Source organism: Amyelois transitella, chromosome 25 (assembly GCF_032362555.1).
Source record: "Amyelois transitella isolate CPQ chromosome 25, ilAmyTran1.1, whole genome shotgun sequence".
In the NCBI taxonomy this organism is placed as follows: Eukaryota; Metazoa; Arthropoda; class Insecta; order Lepidoptera; family Pyralidae; genus Amyelois; species Amyelois transitella.
Window position 1 is genome coordinate 6,814,308 of NC_083528.1, and position 16,998 is coordinate 6,831,305.

General features: G+C 39.9%; 1 protein-coding gene across 1 annotated transcript in view; it reads left to right on the forward strand.

Annotated features, from left to right (window-relative positions):
- LOC106136510 (vinculin) overlaps window positions 1-16,998 on the forward strand; it is a 52,343-nt gene that overhangs the window by 16,401 nt on the left and 18,944 nt on the right. Inside the window, exons 3-17 of the mRNA XM_060951531.1 lie at window positions 1,115-1,260; window positions 2,907-3,012; window positions 3,430-3,531; window positions 4,238-4,370; window positions 5,910-5,991; window positions 6,541-6,658; window positions 7,152-7,273; window positions 7,839-7,905; window positions 8,455-8,564; window positions 9,369-9,471; window positions 10,247-10,383; window positions 11,829-11,959; window positions 13,315-13,463; window positions 14,401-14,466; window positions 16,059-16,170. Of these exons, the coding sequence (XP_060807514.1) occupies window positions 1,115-1,260; window positions 2,907-3,012; window positions 3,430-3,531; window positions 4,238-4,370; window positions 5,910-5,991; window positions 6,541-6,658; window positions 7,152-7,273; window positions 7,839-7,905; window positions 8,455-8,564; window positions 9,369-9,471; window positions 10,247-10,383; window positions 11,829-11,959; window positions 13,315-13,463; window positions 14,401-14,466; window positions 16,059-16,170 (1,684 nt within the window). The remainder of the gene's footprint in view (window positions 1-1,114; window positions 1,261-2,906; window positions 3,013-3,429; window positions 3,532-4,237; window positions 4,371-5,909; window positions 5,992-6,540; window positions 6,659-7,151; window positions 7,274-7,838; window positions 7,906-8,454; window positions 8,565-9,368; window positions 9,472-10,246; window positions 10,384-11,828; window positions 11,960-13,314; window positions 13,464-14,400; window positions 14,467-16,058; window positions 16,171-16,998) is intronic.

Here is a 16,998-nt window from a genome sequence, read left to right on the forward strand (position 1 = left end):
TAAAGAAAGTTCGTTTCGTTTTGGCATATCGCAACTATAACACTTAAAACTTTGAAATAAAATACCAAAGGCGCACTAGATCACTGGATTTTGTCACAACGAGCGATGGTAGCGAACTAAAAAATAAATACAAAAATTGTAAAAGACACATATTATTGCACCCAGGTGTTTTATTGCCAGCTGCGTCATAAGTCATTATTTTAAAATCTTTGTAGATAACCGACAAAAGAATACTTAAACAATAAATTTGGGTTTCTCCCATAATTACCGTGATCGAGCGAAATTTGTAAGGTGCTCAATACTTTTGGCCAAGACTGTATATATACGAGACAAATTACACCGATTGAGTTAGTTAGCCTCGAAGTAAGTTCGAAACTTGTGTTACGTACTAGATACTAACTCAACGTTATTATATTTTATAATAAATACTTACATAGATAAACATCCAAGACCCAGACCAATCAGAGAAAGTTCGTTTCTCATCATGCCCTGACCGGGATTCGAACCCTGGACCTTCGGTGTCACAGACAAGCGTACTACCGCTGCGCCACAGATGCCGTCAAGATTATATCCTTGTTAAACCAAACGTTTTGACAATTATTAAACGATATGAAGTATACTATAAGAATGAATAATTTTTTTTAATTTGAATTTGGTGTGTTCATCGCGTCATCGTCACGGGGTAGACTGGTCGAATAGTCTTATGTATTACTGACAGGTTGCTGGCCCATCGTCTACAAGAGGAATCCTTAGTGTAAGCCTATGTCTTAGTCGCTTTCTACGACATCCACGGGAAAGATATGGAGTGATTCAATTCTAAAGTCCCATGGATGTCGTAAAAAGCGACTACGGGATAGGCTTATACTTAGAGTTCCTCTTGTAGGCGATGGGCTAGCAACCTGTCACTACTTGAATCTCAATTCTATCATATGTATATCCAAACAGCTGATCGTGGCCTATCAGTCTCTTCAAGACTGTCAGCTCTGTCTAACCCGCAACGGATAAAGACGTGATTATATATATATGTATGTAGCGAAGGAAGTATGCAGAGATCGTGGCAAGTGGAAAGAGGTAGTCTCTGTGTATGTACGTATGTTATCCCGTCAATTTTCAGGTCGGCCACGAGACGATCGAGTCTTCGGACGATGTGGTGCTCCGCCAGGACATGCCGGGAGCGCTGCACCGTGTGGAGACAGCCGCCACTCTGCTGCAGCAAGCCTCTGATATGCTCAGGGCTGACCCGTACTCCGGCCCGGCCAGGTAACAGCATCCGTTGATGATTTGACGTGGTAAAAACTTAGGGCAGGGGTGGCCAATTAGTTTTGATCGGGGTCCGTTTTGATAAATTAAATAATTAATAACAGGTAACTGCATCCGTTGATGATTTGACGTGGTAAAAACGTAGGGCAGGGGTGGCCAATTAGTTTTGATCGGGGTCCGTTTTGATAAATAAAATAATTATAACAGGTAACTGCATCCGTTGATGATTTGACGTGGTAAAAACTTAGGGCAGGGGCGGCCAATTAGTTTTGATCGGGGTCCGTTTTGATAAATTAAATAATTAATAACAGGTAACTGCAGCTGTTGATGATTTGACGTGGTAAAAACTTAGGGCAGGGGTGGCCAATTAGTTTTGATCGGGGTCCGTTTTGATAAATAAAATAATTACAGGTAACTGCATCCGTTGATGATTTGACGTGGTAAAAACGTAGGGCAGGGGTGGCCAATTAGTTTTGATCGGGGTCCGTTTTGATAAATTAAATAATTAATAACAGGTAACTGCAGCTGTTGATGATTTGACGTGGTAAAAACTTAGGGCAGGGGTGGCCAATTAGTTTTGATCGGGGTCCGTTTTGATAAATTAAATAATTAATAACAGGTAACTGCAGCTGTTGATGATTTGACGTGGTAAAAACTTAGGGCAGGGGTGGCCAATTAGTTTTGATCGGGGTCCGTTTTGATAAATAAAATAATTACAGGTAACTGCATCCGTTGATGATTTGACGTGGTAAAAACGTAGGGCAGGGGCAGCCAATTAGTTTTGATCGGGGTCCGTTTTGATAAATTAAATACTTAATAACAGATAACTGCATCCGTTGATGATTTGACGTGGTAAAAACTTAGGGCAGGGGTAGCTAGTTAGTTTTGCTGGCGGTCCGTTTTGATAAATAAATAAAATAATTAATAACAGGTAACTGCATCCGTTGATGATTTGACGTGGTAAAAACTTAGGGCAGGGGTGGCCAATTAGTTTTGATCGAGGTCCGTTTTGATAAATAAAATAATAATAACAGGTAACTGCATCCGTTGATGATTTGACGTGGTAAAAACTTAGGGCAGTGCAGCCAATTAGTTTTGATCGGGGTCCGTTTTGATAAATAAATAAAATAATTACAGGTAACTGCATCCGTTGATGATTTGACGTGGTAAAAACGTAGGGCAGGGGTGGCCAATTAGTTTTGATCGGGGTCCGTTTTGATAAATAAAATAATAATAACAGGTAACTGCATCCGTTGATGATTTGACGTGGTAAAAACGTAGGGCAGGGCTAGTAAATTAGTTTTGATCGGGGTCCGTTTTGATAAATAAATAAAATAATTACAGGTAACTGCATCCGTTGATGATTTGACGTGGTAAAAACGTAGGGCAGGGCTAGTAAATTAGTTTTGCTCGGGGTCCGTTTTGATAAATAAAATAATTAATAAATATATACGGGACAAATATGATTGAGTTAGCCTCGAAGTAAGTTCGAGACTTGTGTTACGTGATACTAACTCAACAATACTATATTTTTTAATGAGTACTTACATATGTAGATAAACATCCAATTGCCAGGGCAAAAAGAGAAAGTCCATCCGTCAAAATTTGCTCGAAATAAATTTAATTATCTACTGATTTGTTTTTAGGAAAAAGCTGATTGAGGGATCTCGCGGCATCCTGCAGGGAACATCTGCGTTGTTGCTCTGCTTCGACGAGTCTGAAGTCAGAAAGATTGTGAAGGAATGCAAAAAGGTACAGTACATTTCTTCTTTCTTCTTTCTTCTTTCTTCTTTCTTCTTTCTTCTTTCTTCTTTCTTCTTTCTTCTTTCTTCTTTCTTCTTTCTTCTTTCTTCTTTCTTCTTTCTTCTTTCTTCTTTCTTCTTTCTTCTTTCTTCTTTCTTCTTTCTTCTTTCTTCTTTCTTCTTTCTTCTTTCTTCTTTCTTCTTTCTTCTTTCTTCTTTCTTCTTTCTTCTTTCTTCTTTCTTCTTTCTTTCTTCTTTCTTCATTCTTCATCTTCTTTATTTTTTCTTCTTTTTTCTTCTTTTTTCTTCTTTCTTCTTCTTTCTTCTTTCTTCTTTCTTTTTTCCTCTTTCTTCTTCCTTCTTTCTTCTTCTTTCTGTGTAAAGATGTTACGTAATTTGTAATTTATTAAAATCCTTAATGATGTAGGTGCTGGACTACCTTGGCGTGGCGGAGGTGATCGACACGATGGAGGACCTGGTTCAGTTCCTGAGGGACATCTCGCCGGCACTCTCCCGAGCCGCTAGAGAGGTCAGGATTTATATTTATTCATACATATATAATCACGTCTTTATCTTTTGCCGGGTAGACAGAGCCAATAGTCCTGATGAGACTTCTCAGGAGTGGAGTGTGTCATCACCTGTAACCACATTCCAGGATTGGGTAAGCCAGGAGGCTGCTACGGTCTGACTAAGTAATTAACTTTACCGATTCGACCACCGTAGAGCAGCGTGCAAAAAGGCACAGGTTCAAATCCCACCACGACCATGTTTGGACTATTTTCAAAGTTATTTACATTAGTTTGAATACTAACCCCGGGAACCTCACCTTCGTATAAGGTAAGATTAATTAAGCAAAGTGAAAGTTAACAATCTATATTGTGTTTAATAAATTTCATGATAAATATACTATGTTTAATGGTTAAAAATTTTTGGAAATATGGAAAGGAATAATTTTTGTATTTGATTTCTTTTCTTTTTGTATTGATTCTTTTATATTTATGGGATAACAATGCTCTCACAACATCACTGTACTAAATCACGATTAGGATAATTAAGATCATCTGATTGTTAACAAGCATGCTTTTATATATATATATAATTACTACACCATAAACATAATCGGCACTGTTTGGTCTACTATATTATTTACTGTAATTGTAATTCTGTCTGTATTTTTGAATGTTTGTGCCACAATAAATGAAAAAAAAAAAGAAGATAATATATTTTGTGTCCAGGTAGCGGCTCGTGCGTCGGAGCTGACCCATCCGCCTCACGCGGAGACCTTGAATAGATGTCTGGACAGCGTCAAACAGCTGGCGCCGGTTCTCATATGCTCCATGAAGATATATATACACATATTGACCGAAGGTAAGTGGACTCTTCGAAGAATCTTCTTCTTCGTCGTTACATACATACATACATCCTACTACTATTATAAAGGCGAAAGTTTGTATGGATGTATGGATGTTTGTTACTCTTTCACGCAAAAACTACTGAACCGATTACCATGAAATTTGGTATGTAGGTAGCTGAAGACCCAGAATAACACATAGGCTACTTTTCAGTTTTACCAGAGTTCCCGCGGGATTGATAGGGTTTCCATGCGGACGAAGTCGCGGGCGGCCTCTAGTACATACATAAAATCACGCCTCTTTCCCGGAGGGGTAAGCAGAGACTACCTCTTTCCACTTGCCACGATCCCTGCACACTTCCATTGCTTCATCCACATTCATAACTCGTTCGTCGTTACCTTTACATTTATTTGATGGCCTCTGTGGCGCAGCGGTAGTGCGCTTGTCTGTGTCACCGGAGGTCCCGGGTTCGAATCCCGGCCAGGGCATGATGAGAAACGAACTTTCTCTGATTGGCCTGGGTCTTGGATGTTTATCTATATACGTATTTATTATAAAATATAGTATCGTTGAGTTAGTATCTCGTAACACAAGTTTCGAACTTACATCGAGGCTAACTCAATCTGTGTAATTTGTCCCGTATATACATATTTATTTATTATTTATTTATCTTGCTCTGCGCCAACGCCAATCTCCTGTTTGGTCTCCTTCCACCCAAAGGTTGACTGGAATAGATTGCTTTAGCGATAAGTCCGCCTTTGTACCATCTATATCTGCTTTGTGTTGTTTTGTATGTTTTACTCTTATGGTGCAATAAAGAGTTTTATCTATCTATCTACCTTTTCCCACTTTCTACGTGGGGTCGGCACAGTATGTTAGTAATTAATCCCGGATTCTTCTAAGAATATAATACATATATATACAATATATTCACGTCTATATCCCTGTAGCGGCCGTTCAGCCTCCATGGACAATCCACTTTTTGACTTAACATTTTAGATGACTAAAACCGACTGACAGACTGTGAAAAAAAGGACAATCGACTTGGACACTAAGGAGACGACCATAAGACGACGAGACGACAAGAAGTATCTTGAACGGGAAAATTCTTTTTTATTTTATTCAGACTAGACAAAGACCCAAACAGACCCTCGGCCCGTTCAATCCCGTACGGGGTGGGTACAGAGCTGACGATCTTAAATACTAGATTGGCCACATTCAGCTGTTTGACTTGAGGTTCAAATAGTGACAGGTTGCTAGCCCACCGCCTAAAAGAAGAATCCCAAGTTTATAAGCCTATCCCTTATTCGCCTATTACTACATCTATGAAAACGGAATGGAGTGGCCCTATTATTTTTTTATTGATGCCGGGAACCACACGTCATTTTTTAATCTTAATTCCATATTAAGCCGGACAGTTGAACGTGACATTTCAATCTTTACAAAACTGTAGGCTCTGTCTAACCCGCAAGGTATATATACGTGATTATATCTATGTTAACAATTTATACATGCAAGGAGAGACGAAAGACAAACTGTGACATTCTACTTACAGGTGGGAAAGGGATAGAAGAGGCCGCTGAGAACAGGAACTACTTGGCCCAGAGAATGGCGGATGAAATACACGAAATTATACGGTAATTACGAGCATGAAGAGAGTTATGTACGTGGATGAAGTGAAGGAAGTATGCAGAGATCGTGGCAAGTAAAAAGATGTAGTCTCTGCCTACCACTTCGGGAAAGAGGCGTGATTTTATGTATGTAATTATGAGTATGAGTTTGTTGGTGTCAGTGGCGCAGCGGCAGTGCGCTTGTCTGTGACACCGGAGGTCCCGGGTTCGAATCAAATTAAAATTCAAAGTCATTATTATAGGACACTTCATATCACTTAATATTTGTCATATCTTTTGGTTTCACAACATTGGTTGACGTCAAATAAATTTCTTAAAACTAAGTTCAGTAGAATCGGTAACAAACTGCACTGCAGCATTTTCTTCAACAACATCATCTGCACAACTATTCAAACTTAGAATAGAAATGTAAACAAGAGAATTCATTGTTCAGATTGATTGATACTTATATGAAATTTGAATAATCTATGGATATAATTTTTTTAAATTTTCGGATGAGAACCCGTGTCTTTTCCCGCCTTTTTTTATTATAATAATTAATAATAATTTTCATAGAGTTCTCCAGCTGACGTCATACGTTGAAGATGGGGGTGAGAAGGATAACATTGCTGTACTGAAAGCTCTGCAGACACAGATGCATGGCAAAATGGGAGCCGCCCACGAGTTCCTGAACGTAAGTTGTTTGTTTAATCACCTTTTTATCACATTTATTCTCCTTTTGTCGTAAAAGGCGATTAAGGGATAGGCATGGCATCCATGGGAGAGTGATGGAGTGGTCCCATTCTTTTTTCCATTGGTGCCGGGAACCACACGGCACATTTTAAATGTTATATATGAATGAATATGGTTCGGAAGTATAAGTAATCCTTGGTTAGTTCAGATGATTAATTAATTGATATTGTGAAGTTGACGTTGTTGAAGAAAATGCTGCAGTGCAGTTCGTTACCGCTTCTTCTGCACTGACGCCTTGGAAGCGGCAGTAAACTAAGTTTTAAGTAATTTATTTGACGTCAACCAATGTTGTTAAACCATAAGTTTTGACAATTATTAAGTGATATGAAGTATCCTATAATAATGAATAAAAATTTTGAATTTTTGAATTTGAATATTGAATATTGAATGAAAAAATAAAAACTCAATTAAATCACCATTTAAAATGCTTAAAGGACCCGTCAGCGCTCCGCAACTCTGCGGGCGAGCGCGCGCTGCGCTCTGTGCTGTCGTCCGCGCAGCGCGCCGCCGAGCATCTGCACTCGCCGCACGCCGACAACATCCGCCTCGTCACCAGGTCACTCATTCACTCACTCACTCACTCACTCACTCACTCACTCACTCATTCACTCACTCATTCACTCACTCACTCATTCACTCAGTCACTCATTCACTCAGTCAGTCACTCACTCACTCACTCAGTCACTCACTTACTCACTCACTCACTCACTCATTCAGTCAGACAGTCAGTCACTACTCTATGTGGCGACATCTCTACGCCACTAGCACTAGTCACAAAGTCACTGGTTCACCAGTTTCTGTCCCGCCAAATTATTTGTACAACATGACATTCATAATTATGATGCACCAGAGGCCGCCCGCGACTACGTCCTGCGAGGTGATGTGACAGAGCAAAGAGTCTTGAAAAGACTAATAGGCTACGTTCAGCTGTTTTGCTTAATGAAAGAATGGAGATTCAAATAGAGACAGGTTGCTAGCCCATCGCCTAAAAGAAGTACGAAAAGTTTATAAGCTCATCCCTCAGTCGCCTTTTACGACACCCATGAGAAAGAAATGGAGTGGTCCTATTTTTTTTTATATTGGTACCACATGGCATAAATTAATAAATATTTTAATTTCAGATCTGGGGGTATCAATGCTGACCACCTCTGTGATGAAAGGCAGTATGGTCGCGGCAGAGAGTCTAAGGTAATTAGTTGTTGAAAATAATGCTGCAGTGCAGTTTGTTACCGATTTTTCTGCACTGACGCTTTGGAAGCGGCAGTGAACTTTGTTTTAAGTAATTTATTTGATGTCAATCAATGTTGTGATTATAAAGTGACGTGAAGTAATCCATAATAATGAATAAAAAATTTGAATTGACAACATTTCAAATCTGTAACATATTTTTTTTATAATTTTATATGAAACTTTAACAGTAATTAAGATACCCATTTTTTTACTTTTATTTGTATATACTAGCGACCCGCCCCGGCTTCGCACGGGTGCAAAATTATAAATGTTATTATACATAAAAACCTTCGTCTTGAATCACTCTACCTGTTACAAAAAACCGCATCAAAATCCGTTGCGTAATTTTAAAGATTTAAGCATACAGACAAACAGACTAAAATAGCGACTTTGTTTTATACTATGTAGTCTACATCTACACTAATATTATAAAGAGGAAAACTTTGTTTGTTTGTTTGTTTGTTTGTGTGTATAATATATATATATATATTGAATGTGCCCCGACAGGCGCTGGGCCTAGCGGAGGAGCTCCGCAAGCAGCTGAACGAGGTGGATGCAGTGGTGGGCGACGGCGTGCGCGCGGCCGAGCTGCAGGGCGGGAAGACCGTGCAGGCCAGGTCGCACACACTAGCACACACACACACACACACACAGACACACACACGCACAGGAATAAATAAATACATACATACATATAATCACGTCTATATCCCTTGCGGGGTAGACAGAGACAACTGTCTTGAAAATACTGAATGGCTACGTTCAGCTATTTGGCTTTATGATGGAATTGAGATTCAAATAGTGACAGGTTGCTAGCACAGGAATAAATGATTATGATTATTATGATTATGTGGCACCAATACAAAAAAAAAGAATAGGACCACTCCGTCGCATCCCCATGGATGTCGTAAAAGGCGACTAAGGGATAGGCTTGTATAATTGCGATCCTTTTTTAGACGATGGGCTAGCAACCTGTCACTATTTGGATCTCAATTTCATCATTAAGTCGAGCAGCTGAACGTGGCCATTCTGTCTTTTCGGGACTATTGACTCTGTCTACCCCGTAAGGGATATAGACGTGACTATATGTATGTATGATTATGAAAACAATAATCTTTACTCTCCCATCCAAAATCTCAGATGGTGATGGCCTCAGTAGGTAAAGTAAAATGTCCTTTTTCGCTTTTTGTCATATGTTTTTTTAAGGAACCCCAATCAGTGTCTGTAAAAATCTCTTCCTCCTGGATTTAGTACAGATTGCATCCTCATCACTATTTCACAGTTTCTGTAAAAATGTCCATAACAAATAATAAAAGTTCACCCTGTATAACATTTCATTTTCTACAACCACCACTAGCAATACCATTGTCTGATATTGTAACCAAAGAATAATATCGAAATCTATGCTTTATATTTCGCAGGTTGGAGACAGCACACAAGTGGCTGTTGCACCCGAATTCTGACCCCGTGACCCGGGTGGAAGGTCAGAAGGCCATCAACAGCATCGTGACCCAGGGACAGAGGGTGAGTGTTGCTTAAACTGCACACATATGGAATTAGATTTGTAGCATTATGATTACATACATACATAAAATCACGCCTCTTTCCCGGAGGGGTAGGCAGAGACTACCTGTTTCCACTTGCCACGATCTCTGCACACTTAATAGCATTATGATTACATACATACATATAATGACGTCTGTATCCCTTGTGGGGTAGACAGAACCAACAGTCTTGAAAAGATTGGTAGGCCACGTTTAGCTGTTTGGTTTAATGATAGAATTGAGATTTAAATAGTGCGTGGTTGCTAGTTCATCGCCTAAAAAAAGAATCTTAAGTTTATAAGCCTATATAAAAAAAATCAAAATCAAAATATATTTATTTCTTTAACTAAATGGTACATAATTTCACTGTGGTTGTGGCCTCCTATTAAGTGAAATATGTATACCCGTATCAGGAGGTCACGCTCTTTCATAGCCAATTTTAACAATAAAGTACCTAATTAATAACACACAACTTTTAAAAATACAAGTATTACAAGAATTAAAAAACCATAAAGAGTGTGTTTAATCCTTAAGCAACAAAAGTGTATCAGTGTGTTATAACATTAGCATATATCGTAGTCGCCTTTTATGATTACAAGCCGGATTTTTGCCACAATCTCTGCATATTTCCTTCGCTTCATCCACATTCATAACTCTCTTCATGCAAGCTTGGCGATTTCTCGTACACTTGACCTGACATACATTTGTCAGGACAAGAGGGCTACAGTTAAAAATCGTGTTAACTATGTGAACAGATAGCGGACGGGCTCCAGGGGCGGGAGAAGGCGGAGGTGCTGCAGCTGTGCGCCGACGTGCAGCGCCTCTCCGACCGCCTGGCGGGGCTGTGCGCCGCCGGCCGCGGGGACGGGGATGAAGCTCGCGCTATCACCAGGTCTGCTACGTACACGTCCACGTACACATCCAACCACGTCCACGTCCACGTACACATCCATCCACTTCCACGTCCACGTCCACATACACATCCATCCACGTCCACGTACACATACACATCCATCCACGTCCACGTACACGTACACATCCATCCACGTCCACGTCCACATACACATCCATCCACGTCCACGTACACGTACACATCCATCCACGTCCACGTCCACATACACATCCATCCACGTCCACGTACACGTACACATACGTCCACTTCCACGTCCACGTCCACGTACACATACACATCCATCCACGTCCACGTACACGTACACATACATCCACTTCCACGTCCACGTCCACGTACACATACACATCCATCCACGTCCACATACACATCCATCCACGTCCACGTACACATACATCCACGTCCACTTCCACGTCCACATACACATACATCCACTCCCACGTCCACGTCCACATACATCCACTTCCACGTGCACGTCCACATACATCCACTTCCACGTACACGTACACGTCCACGTACTCATCCATCCACGTACACGTACTTCCACGTCCACGTACACTTCCATCCACGTCCACGTCCACGTACACATACATCCACTTCCACGTCCACGTCCACATACACATACATCCACTTCCACGTCCACGTCCACATACACATACACATACATCCACTTCCACGTCCACGTCCACATACATCCACTTCACGTCCACGTACACATACATCCACTTCCACGTCCACGTCCACATACATCCACTTCCACGTCCACGTCCACGTCCACATACACATACATCCACTTCCACGTCCACGTCCACATACATCCACTTCCACGTCCACGTCCACGTCCACATACACATACATCCACTTCCACGTCCACGTCCACATACATCCACTTCACGTCCACGTACACATACATCCACTTCCACGTCCACGTCCACATACATCCACTTCCACGTCCACGTACACATACATCCACTTCCACGTCCACGTCCACGTCCACATACACATACATCCACTTTCACGTCCACGTGATCACCACAAAAAATGTCTTCTTGAAGTTAAAAAAATTGAGATCCTTGAAACTCTCTGGCAATTTATTATATAATAGCTGACCCGGCAAACGCTGTTTTGCCAATTATTTTTATATATTATTACGAACCCTATTTTTTTCCAAAATAAAATATAGTCTATGTTACTCGTGGATAATGTAGCTTTCGAATGGTGAAAGAATTTTCAAAATCGGTCCAGTAGTTTTTGAGCCTATTCATTACAACCAAACAAACAAAGTTTTCCTCTTTATAATATTAGTGTAGATAACAGGGGGCCATACCAAATATACTTTTTCTTAACACTTCTTAGACGTGATCATATGTATGTATGTATAACAGTTAATTTTTCCAGTTTCACCACAATCCATTGCCCGTTTCCAGGGAGCTGACGGACAAGCTCCACGAGCTGAAGCGAGCGATGGAGCGCGCGGTGGTCAATCGTGTCGTGGAAGAGTTCATCGATGTCGCCGCGCCGCTGAGGCACTTCACTGATGCTGTGAACGCGCCTGAAGGTATAGAATACATACATACGTAAAATCACGCCTCTTTCCCGGAGGGGTAGGCAGAGACTACCTCTTTCCACTTGCCACGATCTCTGCATATTTCCTTCGCTTCATCCACACTCATAACTCTCTTCATGCGAGCTCGGCGGTTTCGGGTACTTTTGACCTGACCCTTTACCATATGGTATATATATAGAATAGAATACATACATACGTAAAATCACGCCTCTTTCCCGGAGGCAGAGACTACATCTTATAGAGAATTGAATACATACATACATATGGTCTTGTTTATATCCCTTGCGGGGTAGACAGAGCCATCAGTCTGGAAAAGACTGAATGACCACGTTCAGCTATTTGGCTTAATGATAGAACATACATACATACATTAAATCACGCCTTTTTCCCGGAGGGGTAGGCAGAGACTACCTCTTTTCACTTGCCACGATCTCTGCATATTTCCTTTGCTTCATTAACATTCATAACTCTCTTCATGCAAGCTCGGCGGTTTCGGGTACTTTTGACCTGATACTTTACCATATGGTATACCTATATATAGAATAGAATACATACATACGTAAATTCACGCCTCTTTCCCGGAGGCAGAGACTACATCTTATAGAGAATTGAATACATACATACATATGGTCTTGTTTATATCCCTTGCGGGGTAGACAGAGCGAACAGTATTGAAAAGACTGAATGGCCACGTTCAGCTATTTGGCTTAATGATAGAATTGAACTGCAGCTGCACTGTTGGTTATGTCATATATATAATATATATACATGTAGCATGTTTTTTTGTTTGCAATATCTTTATTGCACAGAAATTTACACTGTTACAAGAAATAATACATAGTTATATAAGAAATATGGAAAGGTGTAGTCTATGCCTACCCCTCCGGGAAAAAGGCGTGGTTTTATGTTTGTATGTACATATGTATTATAAAAGAAATAAATCATGCCTTGTGGTTCCCGGCACCAATAGAAAAATAATAGGACTCACATACATATCATCACGTCTATATCCCTTGCCTTGGGTTATACAGAGCCAACGGCCTTGAAATATTAATATATTCAATCTCTTCTGGACTGTTGGCTCTGTCTATATATTTGTAAATTGACGTCCTGTGAAAATGCTGCAGTGTAGTTTGTTCCGCCGCTTCTTCTACACATGCGCTTTGGAAGCGGTAGTAATTATAATTAGATTTAAGTTATGTGACGTCAATAAGTGATACCTTGTATCCAATTTTGAAAATAAATCTATTCTATTCTATTCTATTCTGTCTACCACGCAAGAGATATAGACGTGACTATATGTATATATGTGTGTAAAAGGACCCTTTAACCTTTTTTTTTAACAGGCACGCCGAACCGCGAAGCGAACTTCCACGAGAAGGCGGGCGCGCTGGCAGCGTTCTCGGCACGCGCCGCCGCCGCCGCGCACGTTGTCGCCGCGGCGCGCGGCAACAACAAGCGGCTCGCCGACCAGCTGGCCTGCCTCGCCAGGCAGGTCAGTCTCCTCCTATGGGACTGGTCAAGATACCTCTTGACTTGACAGACTTTTTCCAATTTATTTAATTATTTTTTTTTTTTTTTTTTTTGTGCCGTGTGGTTCCCGGCACCGTTGCAAAAAAGAATAGGACCACTCTATCTCTTTCCCACGGATGTCGTAAAAGGCGACTAAGGGATAGGCTTATAAACTTGAGATTCCTCTTATAGGCGATGGGCTAGCAACCTGTCACTATTTGAATTTCAATTCTATCACTAAGCCAAACAGCTGCGCGTGGCCAATCAGTCTTTTCAAGACTGATGGCTCTGTCTACCCCGCTAGGGATATAGACGTGATCATATGTATGTATGTATTTAATTTTTAATTTTTTATTGATATTATAATTTAACATTAAAATATAGACAAACTGATCATAATTAGACAGAGCTTTATATGCTACTAATTTAAAATATGTGTATATAATTCCGACGCCTTAAGAGGTAGAATATGTGTTCACAGAAGCTGTACCTAAATACTAAGACCAACATTGTAACCATATTCGAGAAATAAATGATTATGATTATGAGATCAGTGGATGAGTTAAAACCTATACTGTTAAGCGGCCAATGAAGTCGCGTTCTCGAAAAGAGTTCCATAGAAATAGTTGTTCACCTTATTTTTACCCAAAATTATTTGCCTGACGACGGTGAATTTTTATTTTTCTTTGATAAAATTTTTTTCGTGCTTTCTTTTCTTTTGTGACGTCTACCGATTTTTTTGTGTTTTTACTACTTTTTTGACATCCACAGATCATCGCTCGGTCACCCAGGTACATTGTTTAATAAAAATTACAAAACTTGACGTGTTAAAGCCGTCAATAAAAATGGATTTATTCCATCGACGACCGACGCGTGTTAATGTAAAGATTTTTTAAATATAATATTCGTCTTTTTTACAGGTGGAGAAACTTTCGCCTCAGCTCATCGCGGCCGGAAAAATTCGTCTACTATATCCTGAGAGCAAGGTAATTTAATTAAAGCCACGGCTACATGCATACATATAATTACGTCTATATCCCTTGCGGGGTAGACAGAGCCAACGGTCTTGAAAAGGCTGATGGCTCTGTTTACTGCTCTGTGAGACAGCCAAAGAGCTGGACGTTAGCCTTAATGATAGAATTGAGATTCAGAATGAAGAGAGAATTTTAGAAAAATATGAATGTGGATGAAGCACAGAAAGTATGCAGAGATCGTGGCAAGTGGAAAAAGGTAGTCTCTGCCTACCCCTCCGGGAAAGAGGCGGGATTTTATGTATGTATGAGATTCAAATAATGACAGGTTGCTAGCCCATGGTAGAAATATATCGTTATTTTTCATATAGTCCACTTTTTATTTTAAACCCCAGTCAGCGTACATTGCAATGTCATATTACGCGTGAGAATTCTTTCATTCTTTCTGTCACGTTAAGCCTAACAGCTGAACGTGGCCTTTCAGTCTTTTGAAGACTGTTTGGGTCTGTATATCACGCAGGGGATGTAGACTTGATTATATGTTATATTGAAGAAAGTTAAAAATATAGTACGTGACAGAGAAATAAAGTTATATCCTTAGCTTGTTGTTTATACTATACTACTACATATTTATAAAGAAACTAAACTATCTACTACTATATATTTATGAAGAAAATGCTGCAGTGCAGTTTGTTACCGCTTCTTCTGCACTGACGCCTTGGAAGCGGCAGTAAACTTAGTTTTAAGTCATTTATTTTACGTCAACCAATGTTGTGAAACCAAACATTTTGACAATTATTAAGCGATATGATAGTATCCTATAATCTACACTAATATTAAAAGAGGAAAACTTTGTTTGGTTGTAATGAATAGGCTCAAAACCTACTGGACCGATTTTAAAAATTCTTTCACCATTCGAAAGCTACATTATCCACGAGTAACATAGACTATATTTTAATTTGGAAAAAAATAGGGTTCCGTAATACGAGTATATTTGGATTTTTCGGACACAAACTGAAAAAAATCAACCAAAAAGTTACTTATTTTGCGTACGCTGCCTAAACTACAAAAGATAGAACCATAAAATGTTTTAATTAATTGTAGATCTTATAAATATCTACAAAAAAAGTCCGCGACACACTATACCTATCTATGTCGAGTGAGGCACAACAACCACATTTTTATTTAAAAATCTTGATTTTTTTTTGGTCTACATTTAAACGCGTTGTTTTTACTCATGCTATTAATCCTTATCAAAATAAATAATTTCAGCAATAAGTACAGTTTATGTAGATAATATTTGGTCTTTGAATGATTAAAATTGGACGTTTGGTTTTGAAGTTGTGGTGAAATTAAAATATTAAGATTTCTGCTGCACGGCCCGGGACTGCAGGCAGAAGTGACACTTTTGCCGGGAGCAAGACTTAGTTAGCCGCTTTGCGGGCGGTCCTTTAGTTAGTTCTAATAGAGATATATTTAGTATCGGCTGTGCATCCGTGCGAAGCCGGGGCGAGTCGCTAGTAATGAATAAAAATTTTGAATTTGAATACATGAAGTCGCTTGAAGGCAACAAAACATTATTATATGTATTTTTTCTTCCTCCCAAGGTGGCCGAAGAACACTTCAATAACTTGAAGAACCAGTACAGCGACGCGGTGCTCCGCACGCGAGACCTGTGCGACCAGGCCGTGGACCCGCTGGACTTCGTGAGGACCGCCGGTGAGTACCACCATGGGTCGCTGGCTCCTATCCGGCTCGAAGGACCATATTATGATATCTGAACTTCTATCACCATTTATTATTTGGAGTATTTGCCATTTCTTCTTTTTTTTTGGGTGCAATAAATTTATTATTCATTCATCTTCTTCACGTTAGTCCCGATTGCATCCCGGCCAAAAGGGAGCCCGGGGTGCGCCTATGAAAATGATCCTGGATTTTGTCGGTCAGGTTTTGTAAAAAGCCACTCTAGTCACGACTTCCGCAATGTTTTCAGGAGCTAATACATTCACCAAAAACTATCGTGTGGTTTTCGGCACCTAAGAGTAGAACCACTCCATATCTTTCTCAGATATGTCGTAAAAGGCGATTAAGGGTATGGCTAATAAACTTGGGATTCTTCTTTTAGGCGATGGGCTCTGTCTGTTACTATTTGAGTCTCAATCCCATCGTAAAACCATACAGCTACACGTGGTCTTTCAGTTTTTCCTAGACTTGTCTTAGTCTTAGTCAATCCCGCAAGGGATTTAGACGTGACTAATATGTATATCACTTCAATTAAAAGAAAATATAGTAAATAATAATAATAAATAAATATATATGGGACAAATTACACTGATTGAGTTAGCCTCGAAGTAAGTTCGAGACTTGTGTTACGAGATACTAACTCAACGATACTACATTTTATTATAAATACTTATACATATAGATAAACACCCAAGACCCAAGCCAATCAGAGAAAGTCCGTTTCTCATCATGCCCTGGCCGGGATTCGAACCCGGGACCTCCGGTGACACAGACAAGCGTACTACTAAATATATAATATAGATA